The sequence below is a fragment of the Bison bison genome, unplaced genomic scaffold (genome assembly GCF_000754665.1).
Source record: "Bison bison bison isolate TAMUID 2011002044 unplaced genomic scaffold, Bison_UMD1.0 scf7180017864329, whole genome shotgun sequence".
Lineage (NCBI taxonomy): Eukaryota > Metazoa > Chordata > Mammalia > Artiodactyla > Bovidae > Bison > Bison bison.
This window is the reverse complement of record NW_011494901.1, coordinates 4,358,259-4,373,271: the sequence shown is the minus strand read 5'-3', so window position 1 is coordinate 4,373,271 and position 15,013 is coordinate 4,358,259. Positions and strand designations below refer to the sequence as shown.

The following is a 15,013-nucleotide window of genomic DNA, read 5'->3' as shown; positions in this document are numbered from 1 at the left end:
CTGCAACCGTCGTGTGCCCGTCTCACCTTTCTAGCTTCTCCAGGGACAGTCTCTACTCCAAAACAAAGGCGTTCAGTGTGTTGTTTTCTGGAGCAGGATCTGAGCTTTCTTTCTTTCAGTTATACGCTGGAGGTCCAGCAGAGGATGTTCTGGGGAGCCCAGTTCTGTCCCTTCTCCAAGAGCTAGCTTACTTGTTGGGACTTTTCACTAGGGTGAAAGTGAAGTCACTCAGTCTTGTCCGACTCTTTGCGACCCCATGGACTGTAGCCTACCAGGCTCCTCCATCCATGGGATTTTCCAGGCAAGAGTACTGGAGTGGGGTGCCATTGCCTTCTCCAGGAGAGCTTCCCAACCCAGGGATTGAACCCGAGTCTCCTTCATTGCAGGCAGAAGCTTTACCGTCTGAGCCACCAGGGAGTATGTTTTGACTAGGGTCACTAGAGCCAAAACATACTCCCAACTTACAGTATTTCTGTGAAAGGACAGAGAGTAGTGCACTCTAAGAACTTTGCTTAGTGTACACGTGGAAATTACATATATTCCATGTGTATAAATACATTGAAATTAACCAGTAGAGAATAATACAAGATAGGCATGTAGAAGGTGATTTTTATGCATGCTAATTTTCTTATGAGAACCTGTTACTTCTCACCAAAATTAAAATCTGGAGATTTTCTTAAGAGCAAGTTTTCTCAAAGTCCCCAGTTTACCTGACTTCCTCTTTGAACTTATTCTAAACTGGAATTTCAGTCTTTCTTACAAGACGATCGAAGAGGGTAGAAGTGCTTGACTGACTACCTGTTGGAGTCACTTCTGCTTTATAAGGTTTGGGCTATTTTTCAGGAGAGCTGCCTCCACTGGCTCAGAATACACTTTTAACAATGCCTCGAAAATGCCCCTTAGCCAGATTTAATTGAGTCATGTCAAAAACAAATCTCTGCTAAGTAAATATTTAATGTGGCCCTGAATTTACTCCTTGTTTCCTACGTTAAATTTTTCTAAGTCCACGGATGTAGTCATTCACCTTCAGTCTCTCCCAGAAGGTCAGGTGTGGTTTGGGGACATGCTGTGGTATCCCGTTGATGGTGACCTTGTGAAGACTTAGTAGATGAGTAGAGAATCAAGGTGAAATCTTCCCAGTGATCCCCTGTTTTAATTATTTAAGGAATCACGAGAGGGTGGTTGAAAGACCTGAGGCAAAATTGAGTGCACTTGTGAAAAATACAGACACAAGCAACTTCTGACATTCTTCTCCGCACTAGAGTAGAAGGAATAACATGGGAGGGGTCTGGGAAGACTTGCCTCTCTCTCACTTAGAACGAGACGAGGAACAAACTAAGGGGAGACACATGTGAGCCAGGGTGTTGGTCTGGGGCCATTTGGCAGAGCATGGTAAGGGATCAAGGTGCAGCAGAGGTCATGAAAGCCTGGCTGGGATCCACGGGTTTAAAGACCTTTGCAAGTGGAAAGAGTGTGCTCTGGAGCCAGTGACGTGTGAGCAGAGCATCTGAGGGAGAGAGGCTGAGGGCCAGGCTCTGTGTGAACCTTCCATGTCCTGGCTCAGCAGACGCGGCACGTAACTGAGAGCAGAGAACAGGAAGGCAGAGAGGCCACAGAGCTCTGGTCCTGGCATGCTGAGCACCACCCTTCAGCCCCAGGAGAGGGAAGACACAGGTCAGTCAGGAGTGTGCTTCTCCCTGGGCAGCTTCTGAGTGAGGCAGTCAGTGTATACATAAACGGAACTAACACAACAAAATTACAGCTCCCTTGGGCTGGGCTGTCTTCATACCCCTAACAGATATGACCAGCTTTGCTCATAGCAGCTGCAACACGCGACCAGCGTACCCGCCTTCCCATAACACATGGTGGCAGCCGAGGCACCACTTCAGCTAAGACCAGATCTTAGGTCCCTTGAGCCTCATACGTCCAGGTCAGGGCCTCGGAAGTCCCTTCCTGGCTGATCACCAAGCTGGTTGCTGTCCCCAGCCTGACTCTGCCACTGCAGACGTTGCCCCTTGGGATGTTGCTGGGAAACGTTCAGCTCGCGCTGTTTCTCTCTGGTGTATGGTTAAGAGCTTCCAAGGGATTACTGATTATTAGGTAGTAGCTGTGGTTGTCTCAGCTACTTGTATTTTTCTTCTTCTGTTTCCTTTTCAATAGCCAATAACCCAAAGGACTGATTTGATTTTCATTTTTAAGGCAGCTGGCTTTGAGGTTGAGTCCTGTGATGATCTGGTTCTGAACAGTAACAGAAGAGGGTGAAAGGTCAACCATTTCCCTGGATCTGATCAATGGCAGGAGTTTGATGGCAAATTAAATGCTAGATAAAACTGTCAAATGATTCTGAGAATCAATTCTTCATGGGAAAAGTTATTTGAACCTTTAATGATCACATTGACTCCCAAGAGAAATAATTCTAGTGTCTTTTCAGACCTTAGGATAGTAATACATAAAAACAATGTGAGGATGATTTAACATAAGATCACTTACATTGTTATTGATCAATAGCATATTCAGCATCTGCACTGTCTGTTTCTCAAGGGACCACATAACCAACCGTCAGATCACCTGAGAGATTGCATTAGAGTCCCAGGCTCCACCCATGTTTCCTGCATCAGACTGCCTGTGTGGGCCCTGCAAACCTGCCTTTTATTAAGCGTCTCAGCCGACTGTGAGGAATGTTAGATTCTAAGAGCTGTCAGCCTACAGGCAGATGTCCCCCAGACAGAAAATAAAGCCACGCCCACAGACTAGGCCGAGTATCACGGCAGTGGATACGTAGTGTGTTTGGGTTGAATTTGTAAAACAGGTGTTAGTTACTACTGGATTAACATCTTTGGTGTGGGGTGGTTGGAGTTTGCAAATCAGGACAGCACTGCAGTTACAGGTCCCATCAGGGGCTTTTCTCCATCACCTTCACCAGCTCTTTCCTGATTTTACCTGCTCTTTAAATAGTGACATTTCCCAGGACCACTTTCAGAAAAAGGCTCGTTCTGTGTTCTTCCAGAGCATCACTTAAAATATACTGATGCCTCCCAGATCTGTGCTTCTGACCCCACCTATGGCTTTAGCATCAGATCCATATTTCTGCTCTCCATTGGACAGAGCCACCCATGGGAGAGACCTCAAACTCTGCTGCTAAGTCACTTCAGTCGTGTCCGACTCTGTGCGACCCCATAGATGGCAGCCCACCAGGCTCCCCTGTCCCTGGGATTCTCCAGGCAAGAACACTGGAGTGAGTTGCCATTTCCTTCTCCAATGCATGAAAGTGAAAAGTGAAAGTGAAGTCGCGGAGTCGTGTCCGACCCTTAGCATGGACTGCAGCCTACCAGGCTCCTCCGTCCATGGGATTTTCCAGGCAAGAGTACTGGAGTGGGGTGCCATTGCCTTCTCCGGACCTCAAACTCAGCATACCTCAAATCTAACTCAGTGTCTTCCGTCTTCCCTCCTGACTCTTAAAATGGCTTTTTTGACTAAGACCCTGGGCTCTGGACACTAACTACCCAGGTTCCCATCCTTCATTAATACTCCCTTGGGCTATTGCATAAATGCCTTGTGCCTCGTTTTTCTCATCTGTAAAATGGGAGTAATGATTTCCTCCTAGGGTTCAGGTGCAGATTAAGTGCCATAACGGCACATAAATAACTTAGGTCAGGCCTGGACCCAGGGCGGGTATTCAGTATATCTTAGCCATTTTTATTATTCATTCCTTTATCAAATATTGATAGAGCTCCTGCTGTGTATCAGACACTTCTCCTGACTTGCATTTCCCAAATTAGACACTGTCAAAACTCAAAGTCTCCCCATTAAACTCTTTTCCCTTCAGGGCAGGTCTCATCCATGTTTTAATCTCAATGCTAGTTTATGGAGTTAGCACTAATTTGCCCAAATTAAACTTTAGAAAGGTATGTTCTCTAAGTAATTCACGTTGTCTTAAACAGGGAATAGAACATCTCTTACAAAGGAAAGAAAAGAACCAGTGAGATTAAAAAACATTCTCCAAAACCTCCTCTGACCTCAAGAAAGTGAGGTCTAATTGTTGAACCGTAGAAAAGTGTCATTTAGTTAAGAAGTAGCTGATATTAACTATCTTACGGTTGAACCTAATTCTTGGTGGGGTACCTGGCACATGACAGGTATCCCTGAATACAAAAATAATTCCCAAACCTAGATCTAAAGTTCTGAGAGTATTCTACAATATACAAAGGAAAATGTATCTTAGATAAACCTTATTTTTAAACAGCAAGGTTTCAGACCTTGTAACCCCCCAGAAAAATCTCGAAAGCACTGGGAAGCAGTGACGGGAGTGGGGATCAGGATCAGACAGGCCAGACTGAAAGCCTCGTTCAACAGCTTATTTTATCTCTATGATGCTGGATATGACAGCTAACTCTTATGAAACAACTTACTTCATCAGCTTCAATTTCCTAATCTGTAAGAAAAGGAATAATTATAACAGTTGATCTTTGTGATTGGGGGTTGCAAAGCATCAGACACGACTGAGCGAATGAACTGACCTTTGTGATGCTCTGAGATAAGTCAAATAAAAAGATTTTATAAGCCATGGAGTGCATCACAGTGAAAGGGAGTGTTTTTTAGCATCTACCTCACACAACAGCTAGAACAACTGTCTGCAGTATGCAGAGGAATTGCCTTTGGCAGCTGTACGAACACATCAGTCACCTATGATAGTCGGCTGCGGGGCTGAGGCTCAGCTTTCTCTCCCCTAGAGGGAGGAGTAGGTAGAACATCACCAGGACTCCTTCAGTCCCCCCCATTCTGTGAGAAGAGGACATTTTGATTCCTTCTACCACAGGACTGGCAAGTTCTCAAGGCTCATGAGTAGGAGGTTTTCTCCTTGACTCTTTGCATCTTCCTGGTGGCTCAGATGGTAAAGAATCTGCCTGCAATGTGGGAGACCTGGGTTTGATCCCTGGGTTGGGAAGATCCCCTGGAGGAGGGCATGGCAACCCACTCCAGTATTCTTGCCTGGAGAATCCCCATGGACAGAGGAGCCTGGCGGGCTACAGTCCCTGGGGCCACAAAGAGTCAGACACGACTGAGCAACTAAGCACAGCACACAGCCTTGCATCTTAGAGGCAGAAGGGACTCCTGTCTCATGCATGAGGAGCATATGCAGCAGGTTTTGTTGAGAACAGGGCACTCAAACCTCCTACCTTGTTATAGCCCAGAGCTGCTGCTGCTGCTGCTGCTGCTAAGTCACGTCAGTCGTGTCTGACTCTGTGCGACCCCATAGACGGCAGCCCATCAGGTTCCTCTGTCCCTGGGATTCTCCAGGCAAGAACACTGGAGAGGGTTGCCATTTCCTTCTCCAATGCATGAAAGTGAAAAGTGAAAGTGAAGTCCCTCAGTCGTGTCCAACTCTTTGTGACCCCGTGGACTGTAGCCTACCAGGCTCCTCCGTCCATGGGATTTTCCAGGCAAGAATACTGGAGTGAGGTGCCATTGCCTTCTCTGGTAGCCCAGAGAATTGGGTCCATAGACTTGGAACATCTTCCTCAAGGTTTAAATGTGCAAACATGAAGGAAAGCACTTCGCAAATGGTAGAATGTTAGGCAGATGTTGATCTCTGGAGTTTGCGCCCGAACGGGTTACTGCATTGCCCTTTACAAGGTGTGCTTTTTTTTTTTTTTTTTTTTAAATCTGTAGCATCTCTACATTGTGAAGAAACAACCTTCAGGTTATCTTATCACCCTCAGCTGGTGGCAATATTGGGCACTCCTGTTTTCTCTGTGGATGTTTTCCAGGAAGCCAGCAGACTTTCATCAACACCAACTCTCTTTTTTAAACTTTTTTTTTTATTATTTTAATTGGAGGCTCATTACTTTACAATATTCTAGTGGCTTTTCATCAACACTATCTCCTAAGATTTAGTTTACTTCTTTTAGCTGGAGCATAAAGTAGAGAAAAAGAAAAAGTAGACATTGCCTTTGTTCCACTTTCTTCCACTTCTAAGCCTTGATAGCCAGGATTCTCATCTCTCTGGCTTGAGACCTTTTAGAAAAGGGAGTGGGGAAAGGGAAGATTACCAAGAAGAATGGGACTGGGTAGGAGAAAGCGTCGAAGGGGGAATTTGGAAAAAGGGTGCCTGAGAACCCTGCAAAAGGAATCGGACCTGTGGTCCCTGGCACCCGTTTCCCCACAAGCTGTACTCCTGGCGTGAGCAGCTGGGACAGGATGGTGGAAATGCAAACGAAGGCTCCCCTTGTCCCCAGGAGCAGGGGTGTACACATCTGTGTGTGGTGAACACATTTGGGGTGTGAGAGCCTCGGAAGTCTGGGCAGTTTGGGTGGTTTGCTTCTCTGTTGTTGCTTTGGGCATCTAAAGGACAGAGAAGCATACAACAGAAGATGGCAGAGAGCCCAAGAGAACTGTGGGGTGGAAGGACCAGCAGACTTAAGAAAAACCAAATGACAACAAAAAAGAAAACCAGTTCAGTCCAGGAAATGTGGAGAAAAACGGGAACAGACTCACATTCTGTAATAACTGAATTCTCTGTAATGTAAAAGATATCTAAGGTTCTGAAAAAGAAAGCTCCCGAGCAATGATATTTATGAAGTCTCCTGAACTCTCATTTATAATGGAATTGGAGTTCTTATTCCCTTAAAAAGACACTGAAAATCTAGAGAGGGACACGACACTCAGGAGCATATATCAGAGCAGAAACAAATGCAGAAACAAACCAAATTTATTTCCAACAGAAAAGAAAGGCCATTTCCAGGAATATCAGGGAGAAGGTGGGAGAGAACTGGGCTCCGATTGTTCAGAGGAAACAAAGAGGGGATTGGCCGGGGGCTGTGTGTGTGGGAGCCAGCGTGCCCTCCGCAGGGCTAGTGGGCAGGCGCTGGCTGGCCAGGGGCTGACCCAGGCTCCCTGTTTACTGCTCACAAACCAGAGTCTTGGCATCATGACTTGAAAACCTTTATTTTGGACGAGGTGGATTGGGAAGAGAGGGAGAAGAGGATTGTGTCCAGCCTTGGCCGTGAGGCAGCACAGCGTGTGACACGGGTCCCAGGCCTGCTCTCCTGTACTGTCTGTGAGGCCATGGGCAAGTCAGGAGACCTCGAATGTTTGGTCCCTCAAGAGGGGAGCAGGGTGTCTGCTCCTATCACTTCAGTGGACAAGGCACCAGCACCCAAAGGGCAAAATGCTTGAGTCCTCCCATGGGCACCCCTGTGATAGGTAGGCATCATTTCTCATGGCCTTGCAGAAGTGCCGGTACCAGTAACCCAAGAGTCCATTCTGGTTTTTCCCAGGGCCAGGAGCTGGAGGACTTGCAGGTGGAAATGGCAGGGCTTGTGAGCCGAGGCCTCTTCTCCTCCTGTCCCCATCACTGGCCCACCTGTATCGGGGATGCAGGGCCCTCCTCGTCACCCACTCCATACTGAAAGGGTATGGAAGCAGTCTTGATTCTTCACACCCATTTCTTGGTTATGTTCGCAATTGTTCATTTTTTAGGAAAAGCCAAGTTGTCGGGATAAGGTTCTGCATTGTGAGCATTAATGGAAGTGGAAATTACATATTCATCCTCAAGACATGCAGTTGTCATGCTCTTAAAGACAGTTTGAGAGGTTTTAGCATTGCAAGTTGTTATTTTGACAAGGGCTCCCCCCCAGAGCTCCTGCAGCTCAGCCGGCACTCCATCCTTTGTGCTCGGCTGTTTCATTAAGCAGCTGCTGAGACTGTCGCTGGCGTTGCTCTGGCATCAGGGATGCTGCAGCCTCCTAGGCCGCTGTTTTGGGGCCGACATTCGAGGTGTGTGAGTGAGAAGGGCCAGCTGTGTGCAGGTGAAAGGGCTCTCGGGTTTTATGGGGCTTGGTAATGGCTGTGCCTCGATAGATGGTGCGTGTGTTTTTAAATTTAGCCATAGTCGGCCCTTTCTGAAACCAGGAGAGAGCCTGTGTGTGTGTGTGTGTGTGTGTGTGTGTATGTGTCTTTAGATGAGTATTAGTTCTGTGGAGACGAGACCCTATAAGCATCCTAAAAATTATATATCTAGAAAATGACATTTTGCTTTCAAAGATTTCAGCATCACCTGGATATAGTCAAATGCAAACCACTGAAGCAGCCCATCCTTAAAAGACATAATCAGTCAGAATCAGTAATTTAAAAAAGGCCCAACAATCGCTGAAACATACAGGCCTACTGAGCTTAAGCAGAGCCTTTGGGAGCACACAGACAAAAGTCTCATTGTGTGTGAGGGCCCTGCAGCTTCCGGGGTCCCTGGGCCTTCCTCTTTTGGTTCCAAGGTGGAGCAGACCCCTTTTTGTCGCACAACAGCCCCTCCCTGCCGCCCAGACGGAGCCTTCACAATTGCCCTGAGTTTCGTAGGGAAGCCCTCAAAGACTGTCTTATCACAGTAATAAGTGACCCCATCGGTCCATCTCCAACCCCTGCTTTTGCTTCCCCGAGACGAGGGCTGAGGAGACCTAACTATCCATCTGGGCCCCTGACGGTCCCCCTGTGAGCTGCTTCTGGAGAATGCCGGCTCTGGGGGCTGAAAGAGGCTGCCACCCTGCTGTCTCTCTTTCCTGGGAACTTCTTTTCTGAAGCAGCTGAATGAGACCTTTGCAGGCGAGGGTGGTGGCCTCTCCTTCAGAATGCCTGGCCTGTTTCCCAGGGTGAAACACTCCCCAAATATGCAACTTTGTGAGCGGCCCAGCAGCCTGAGCCCAGAGCCGCCTGCCGCCAGGAGAGCTGGCATGGGGTGGGGGTGTGGCGCGGGCCCGGGGTTCACCAGATGCCAGGAAGGCCCGGCCCCTGGTGATGTCACCGGTCGTCTGGGGCGAGAATCTGGCCAACAGTTGGCCGTGACGAGAGCTCGAAGCTTTCTCTCTCTAAATCCCCTCCTTCGTTCAAATCTGATCCTATAAAAAGGCTTTTGTTGAAGAAGCAGCCATGGCATCTTGGTGCGTGTCTGTGTCACTGCTGTCAGTATTTCCAAAGATGGGCAGAAAAACCTTCCTTGGTTGAATTCCTGAGCTAACAGGCCCCCAAACTGACTTGGACCAAGTAGAGGTAAATGGCAGCTGTCACATGGCATTTGTTTTGTTTGCAAGTGATGAAGCCAAAGAGGAGAGGAGCATCTTGAGGATGGTAAGAACCTGCTTCCGGGGAGCTCAGCATCAGGTCTTCATGGCGGGAGGGGGTGGCGCTGGGCTGTGCCTAGACTTGCCCTGGGAAGGGTGTGCTCTGCAGGGTCTGGGTATTGTGTAGATCGCTTAGGAGAGAGAGGAGCTCTGCAGGGGGAGCTGCTTCTGGGTGCCTTGCTCAATCTGCTTTTATGGGCTCCTGCAGAACATAGCCATGACCACTGTCCTACCCTGGTAACATGCTTTCTGAGGCTTTGGGTACAGAAGAGTCAAAAAGTCAGATCAAGGAGATGAACACTCACTTCTCCTTAGTCTTAAGTTTTTGCCTAGTTTTATCTCCACTTAAGTGTCCCTGAAGCTCCTGAAGTCTTTGTTTCAAGGAGGCCACTGATGGAAGGACCTGGAAAAGGGAGGGGTTTTTATATTTTTCTGGTTATTTTATGATTTGTTTATTCAGTTTGATGTTCTTTTGCTTTAGCTTGAAATGCACATGCTTGTCAAAAGCAAAAACAACTAAGCCAGAAAGCCATGTCCAGAAAATTACAGACTTGAGCTTTCGTGATAAACAAATGTTCTTTCCCATGGCTTAATTGAATTATTTTTCTCGAGGCTCAGTCCTTCACCTGTTCAAACTGTGTGACATTGTTTCTTCATGTTCATGCGTTTGGAGTGAAGCATCATATACTTTGCCTTAACTTTACCCTTTTTTGTGGGTGCTCTGTCTTCACCCTTTCCCCCCTTCTTTTTGCCAGTGTTCTTCTCCTAATGCTTTTTGAACGCTTACTTCTTTCAGCACATCTGATTTTATTCCTCTGGATTTTCCACTTGGCATTGAGTGCCAGTCTCTCCCCTGGCATTCAGTGTCTGTGCCATGTCTGTTCTTCCAAAAGGCGGACTTCCAGGTGGACTCAGTAGCCTGCGTGCAGGGCTTGGCTTGACCACGTCTTAGTTCTGTGACTTGGGGCTAGTTCTGTAGGCTTCATCGTCCTCAACAGTACAAGGAGATAAGCGTGGTACCTATATCACAGAGCTCGTCTGCGGACTAAATGAGTTTGTACTTGTGAAGTGCTTGAGACAGTGCCTGACACCATTATTGTTTAGTTTGGGCTTCCATTTGTAATGTGGGGTTCATTGGTAAATATTAGCTGTTAGCAACGGTAAGACCATGGAAGAGGATGGACTTGTCAGTGTGATGGTGCTAAGTATTTCAACATGTTCTGTTTCTGTTGTACTTCTGGTACTTGATGATATAAAGCAAAAAAGCCCTAACTAAAGCTGCTGTTTTTCTTAACCTCTTTGTTGAGATTAAATTCATACACCATACAATTCACCCCTTTAAAGTGTGCTCTTCAATGGTTTTGATACACTGCATTATTTTTTAAGAATGGTAAAAATATACAAAAAATATAAAATTTGTCATTTTAACCATTTCTAGACGGCATTAGTTACATTCATAGTGTTATGCAACATCATTGCTATTCCCCAAACTTTTTCATCACTCCAAAGAGACACTTGTACCCAAGAAGCAGTAACTCCACATCCCCCATCTCCTCCGCCTCTGGGAATCTCTGATTTGCTCTCTGACTGTGAATTAGCCTGTTCTAGGTAGTTCATGTAAATGGAATCATATAGTTTTTTGTCCTTTACTGAATTTCACTTGGCATGTTTTCAAGGTTCATGTTGGTTCAACGATCAGAACTTCATTCCTTTTTATGGCCGAGTTATACTCCATTGAATGGAGAGACCATAATTTGTTTGCTTATCCAGTCGTCCACTGGTGGACACTTGGGTTGGCCCCACCTTTTGGCTATCTTGAATAATGCTGCAATGAACATCGATATACAAGTACCTTTTCAAGTTCTTATTGGATTGGCCAAAAAGTTCATTTGGGATTTCCCATAAGGTGGTACAGAAAAATCCAAACAAACTTTTTGGCCAACCTAATACTTCAATCCACCAAAAAATGGAACTGTTAGGCCATGTAGAGATTCTGTGTTAGCTTTTTGAGGAACGGTTGATGTTTTCCTGGAAAGCAGCTGCTTTTCGGTCATTCTGTCCTCTGGCGTGTCTCCCTCAGACTCCACCCCGTCTCCTCCTGCCACCAGAGTTTCGCTGTCCTCCCTCGTCTGCCCCCAGCCACGTCTCCCAGCTGGCTGGCTGAGGGACACCCTTCTGCTCCGTCCCCCACTGGCGGTGCGTGTATCAGCCACCCTGACCACACATCTGCCTGGTCCCTTTCATCTCATTGTCTGAGGAAGGACAGGCTTGTAGGAGGTCATCCGTAGGTCCCAGACCACCCCTGCTGGAAGGGGTTTCAGCCACGTGCTGTTCCTAACACCTTTCAGGTGTGGGGAGCCAGGGATGTGGAGCCAAAAGTCCTGCAAGGATTTCAGCCCTTCTTAGACAGGCTCCTTCATTCTCCCATCACCTTGGTCTCATGTTCTCCATCCACTTTGCTTTTTTTTTTGTCCACCCTGTCCCGAGGGAGAGTTGTTCTTCCATCTTTATTTGCTCACAGTTCCTGTAGTTTTCTAGGAGTGAATTAATGAATAAATACTGCAGCAGTCTATAACTCGCCTCAGACAGCCATTCTGCTTGTTGGGCTAATTGTTAGCTTGGGTTTCTGGATGTCATTCATTTCACAGTAAGGCTCCTAATTAATCTCAGCACTGTTCTCACCAGAAGAAAGGCTGATATGGAGAAACATCCCCAATTACCATGAGAAAGGGGATGTGGAGAGCCCCGTTGAGTTTTCCTGGCATCCACCCCTTGTCTCAGATGAAACCCGCCCTTCACACACAGGCAGCCTGGCGATCAAGCCTGACAACTAGAGGGTTGTGAGAGCCGGCGGAGCCTCAGACCACACAGACCCAGCTCGGGAGGAGCCTGCCGGGCCTACGCTCTTGTTTAGCAACACCCATTGTGTTTCCCAGGACAGCGGAGAATCCTGGTGCCCTGAGCGGCAATGCCTCTGCTGTCCCAGAGGCAGGCGGGGTGGTTTTAATCCGGAAAAAGCTAAAGGTCTCTTCTTTTGTCTGTGTTTCTGTGCCTGCAGGACAAAAGATCCTTCATCACCGAAGTGACGTTTTAGAAACAGTGGTCCTGATCAACCCCTCAGATGAAGCCGTCAGCACTGAGGTAAGCATGTGGATCTGTGGAGCCTCACACAGTGGACAGAGCCCCAGCTGATGAGAGGGGATGGGGCAGTTGGTGAAGAGGGACAAGGCGGGGGGAAGCAAGTGCTGGGTCCAGGGATGCGTCTGTGTCCCTGGCCAAAGGCTGGTTCTCTGCATCAGCACCACCTGAGACTGCCCCTTTCGATCAGGACAGAGTGGAGGACGCTGGCCAGACCGTAGGGTTCTGTAGAGGTGAGGGGTGTGGAATGCTGGGGGTACCCAGAGGGTGTGCTGCTGGTACGGAGTCTGGCTGGGATGTCGCAGGCTGATTAGACGCAAGCCTTCAGGCTGATACGGCTGTGACCCAAATGTGGAGAGAAAAGGCTTCTCAGACACAAGCTTTCTCAGCACATCCTGCCCACCCCCTGGTCACGGTTGAAATGCAGGATAGCACAGCGGTCAGGAATATGGGCTCTGCCGCCAGACTGCCTGGGTTCTGCCACCCACTAGCAAGTAGCCACAGGCAAGTTATTGACCATCTCTTTGTCTCTGTTCTGCCTTTGTGAAATGGAGATGATAATAGCGCTTGCATTTAGTGATGTGTCCAGAAGTGTTGTGTGATTAGAACATGGCATGGCACATGGCAACCAAAACATCAATGCTGGCCGTTCTTCTTGTTTTTATTACCACCATATAAAACTTTTGCCAGAGAGCATAACTGGGTATTTCAGAGCCTACTGTAAGGTCAGTAGGCTAACACCGAGAATCTTAGGTCCCCTGGCCCAGAGGAAGTGATGCATCTCCATTCCCAGGGCCTTGCCTGCAGTTTGGCACCTTTGAAGTTGAACTGCTTCTTGGGTGTCAGAACAGCCGCAGACCCAGGCACCTCCACTATCCACGGCCTTTCTTCTGCCCACACTGAGCATCTCTGTGACTGTAGATTGTTTTCTTTTTTTTACATTGAGATACAGTTCACACCCATAAAATCCATCCTTTTAAAGTATGCAGTTCATTGGAGTTTAGTATAGTCATAATATTGTGGAACTGTCATCAACATCTAATTCCTGAACATATCCATCACCCCCCAAAATCCCAAGCCCATTAGCAGTCACCAGCCCCCCATAACCTCTGGCAACCATTAATCTGCTTTTTACCTCTATGGATTTTCCTGTTCTGAATATTTCAGATAATGGAATCATACGATCTGTGGCCTTTTGTGTTGGGTTTACTTAATTAACATAGTATTTTCCAGAGTCATCCATGTGTAGACTGTATCAGTACCTCCTTCCTTTTTATGACAGAATACTATTCCAGTGTATGGGTACACCACGTTTATTTATCCATGCATCAGTTGATGGACATTTGGGTTGTTTGCCCTTTTGGCTGTTGTCACATAGCCTGCTTTGATCCCATGTCATCTTCTCTGGTTGAGCAGGACCTCTTTGACAATCCATGAAGGTACAAGATTGAGGCAAATGATGCTCTCGTGGTCTCCCTGGCTATTAGAATCAGAAAGTAGATAAAACTTGGAAAAAAGCTGGAGGCTGAATGTATGTACAGGCACATCGCCTGTGAGAAATGGAGAAGGAAAAAATAAGGCATTTCTTTGCAGAGCCCAGGTTCACCTGTGGAGCAGATGGGGCTGGAACGATGACTTTGGTACATGTGCGGTTCCTTGGACTGTGGGGTTCGTGGGGACAGTGGGTCACGTCCTGTTTACTTTCCATCCCTCCCGTAGTGCCTTGCATGATGCCTGCCAGTCACTTTGTGCTGAACTGAGTTGGGCTTAGAACGTATAACCTTGGTGCTTGGAGCAGTGGTTCTGCTGAAGGACAGGCTGGCTCCCTGCCATTTAAAAGAACAGAGAGTCCTTTTGTGCAAATGGTTCACAAGTCTGTTTAAAGATTCCCAATCAGGGTGGCCTTTTGTCTATGTTCAAGTTCAGTGTCAGGCACCTTCCTGATGCCAGTGGAGACCGCTTTTGGAGCTGAGTGTCTGGTGTTCGGCTTGGCAGGAAAGGGGTCCTGGGTGGGAGGGGCTGCCTTTGGGCCTTCCTTGGAGCCCTCTGATTCCTGAGGCAGCAGTTGGGGGACCTGCCCTGTACTTGGTGAGTCAGCCTGTGAAGTGTCGTGTCTCACAGATTGCACGCTGCCAGCAGGCACAACTGTGCAACCAACGATTGCCAGCTGTGGAGACTGCTTTGAAAAGACACGGAAACCGAGGGGAGAAAGTCAGCTACTGCTACTGTCTCAGTTGTAGCCAGACTTGGAAAAGGGCATTCGTGGGCAGCTGGTGATCGCAGGCGCTGGCTCTGTCCAACACCCCGGGGCAGTGTGAAGACCGGGAAGTGAGAGATTCTTGTTGGTTAGGAACCTGAAGCGCTCCAAGGGCCAGCCCGGTCCTGCGGGTGGGAGGCCGGTGCCCAGCACAGCTCAGCGCTCCCCTGCTTTGTTTCAGGTGCGCTTAATGATCACGGATGCCGCCCGACACAAGCTGCTCGTGCTGACGGGGCAGTGCTTTGAGAACACCGGAGAGCTCATTCTCCAGTCCGGCTCTTTCTCTTTCCAGAACTTCATAGAGATTTTCACCGATCAAGAGGTAGGCTCCTGTCTGGGAGTATCCTCGCTTTACAGTTGCTTGGTTATTGCTGTCGCCTTAGGCTGATCTTTGAAAGCATTCACGGGAGATAGGAGGAGGGGATGGGGTACTCCTTTGAAATAAGCAAAACCACGTGGTACAGGGTCCTGTGGCTCATCACCAGAGGAATTTAGAGCACTCATCCAT

The 15,013-nt window shown here is 47.8% G+C and overlaps 1 protein-coding gene across 1 annotated transcript in view; it reads left to right on the top strand.

Moving 5' to 3' along the window:
• MAP1B (microtubule-associated protein 1B) overlaps positions 1-15,013 on the top strand; it is a 92,884-nt gene that overhangs the window by 57,028 nt on the left and 20,843 nt on the right. The window contains exons 3-4 of the mRNA XM_010853568.1: positions 12,169-12,251; positions 14,687-14,827. Of these exons, the coding sequence (XP_010851870.1) occupies positions 12,169-12,251; positions 14,687-14,827 (224 nt within the window). The remainder of the gene's footprint in view (positions 1-12,168; positions 12,252-14,686; positions 14,828-15,013) is intronic.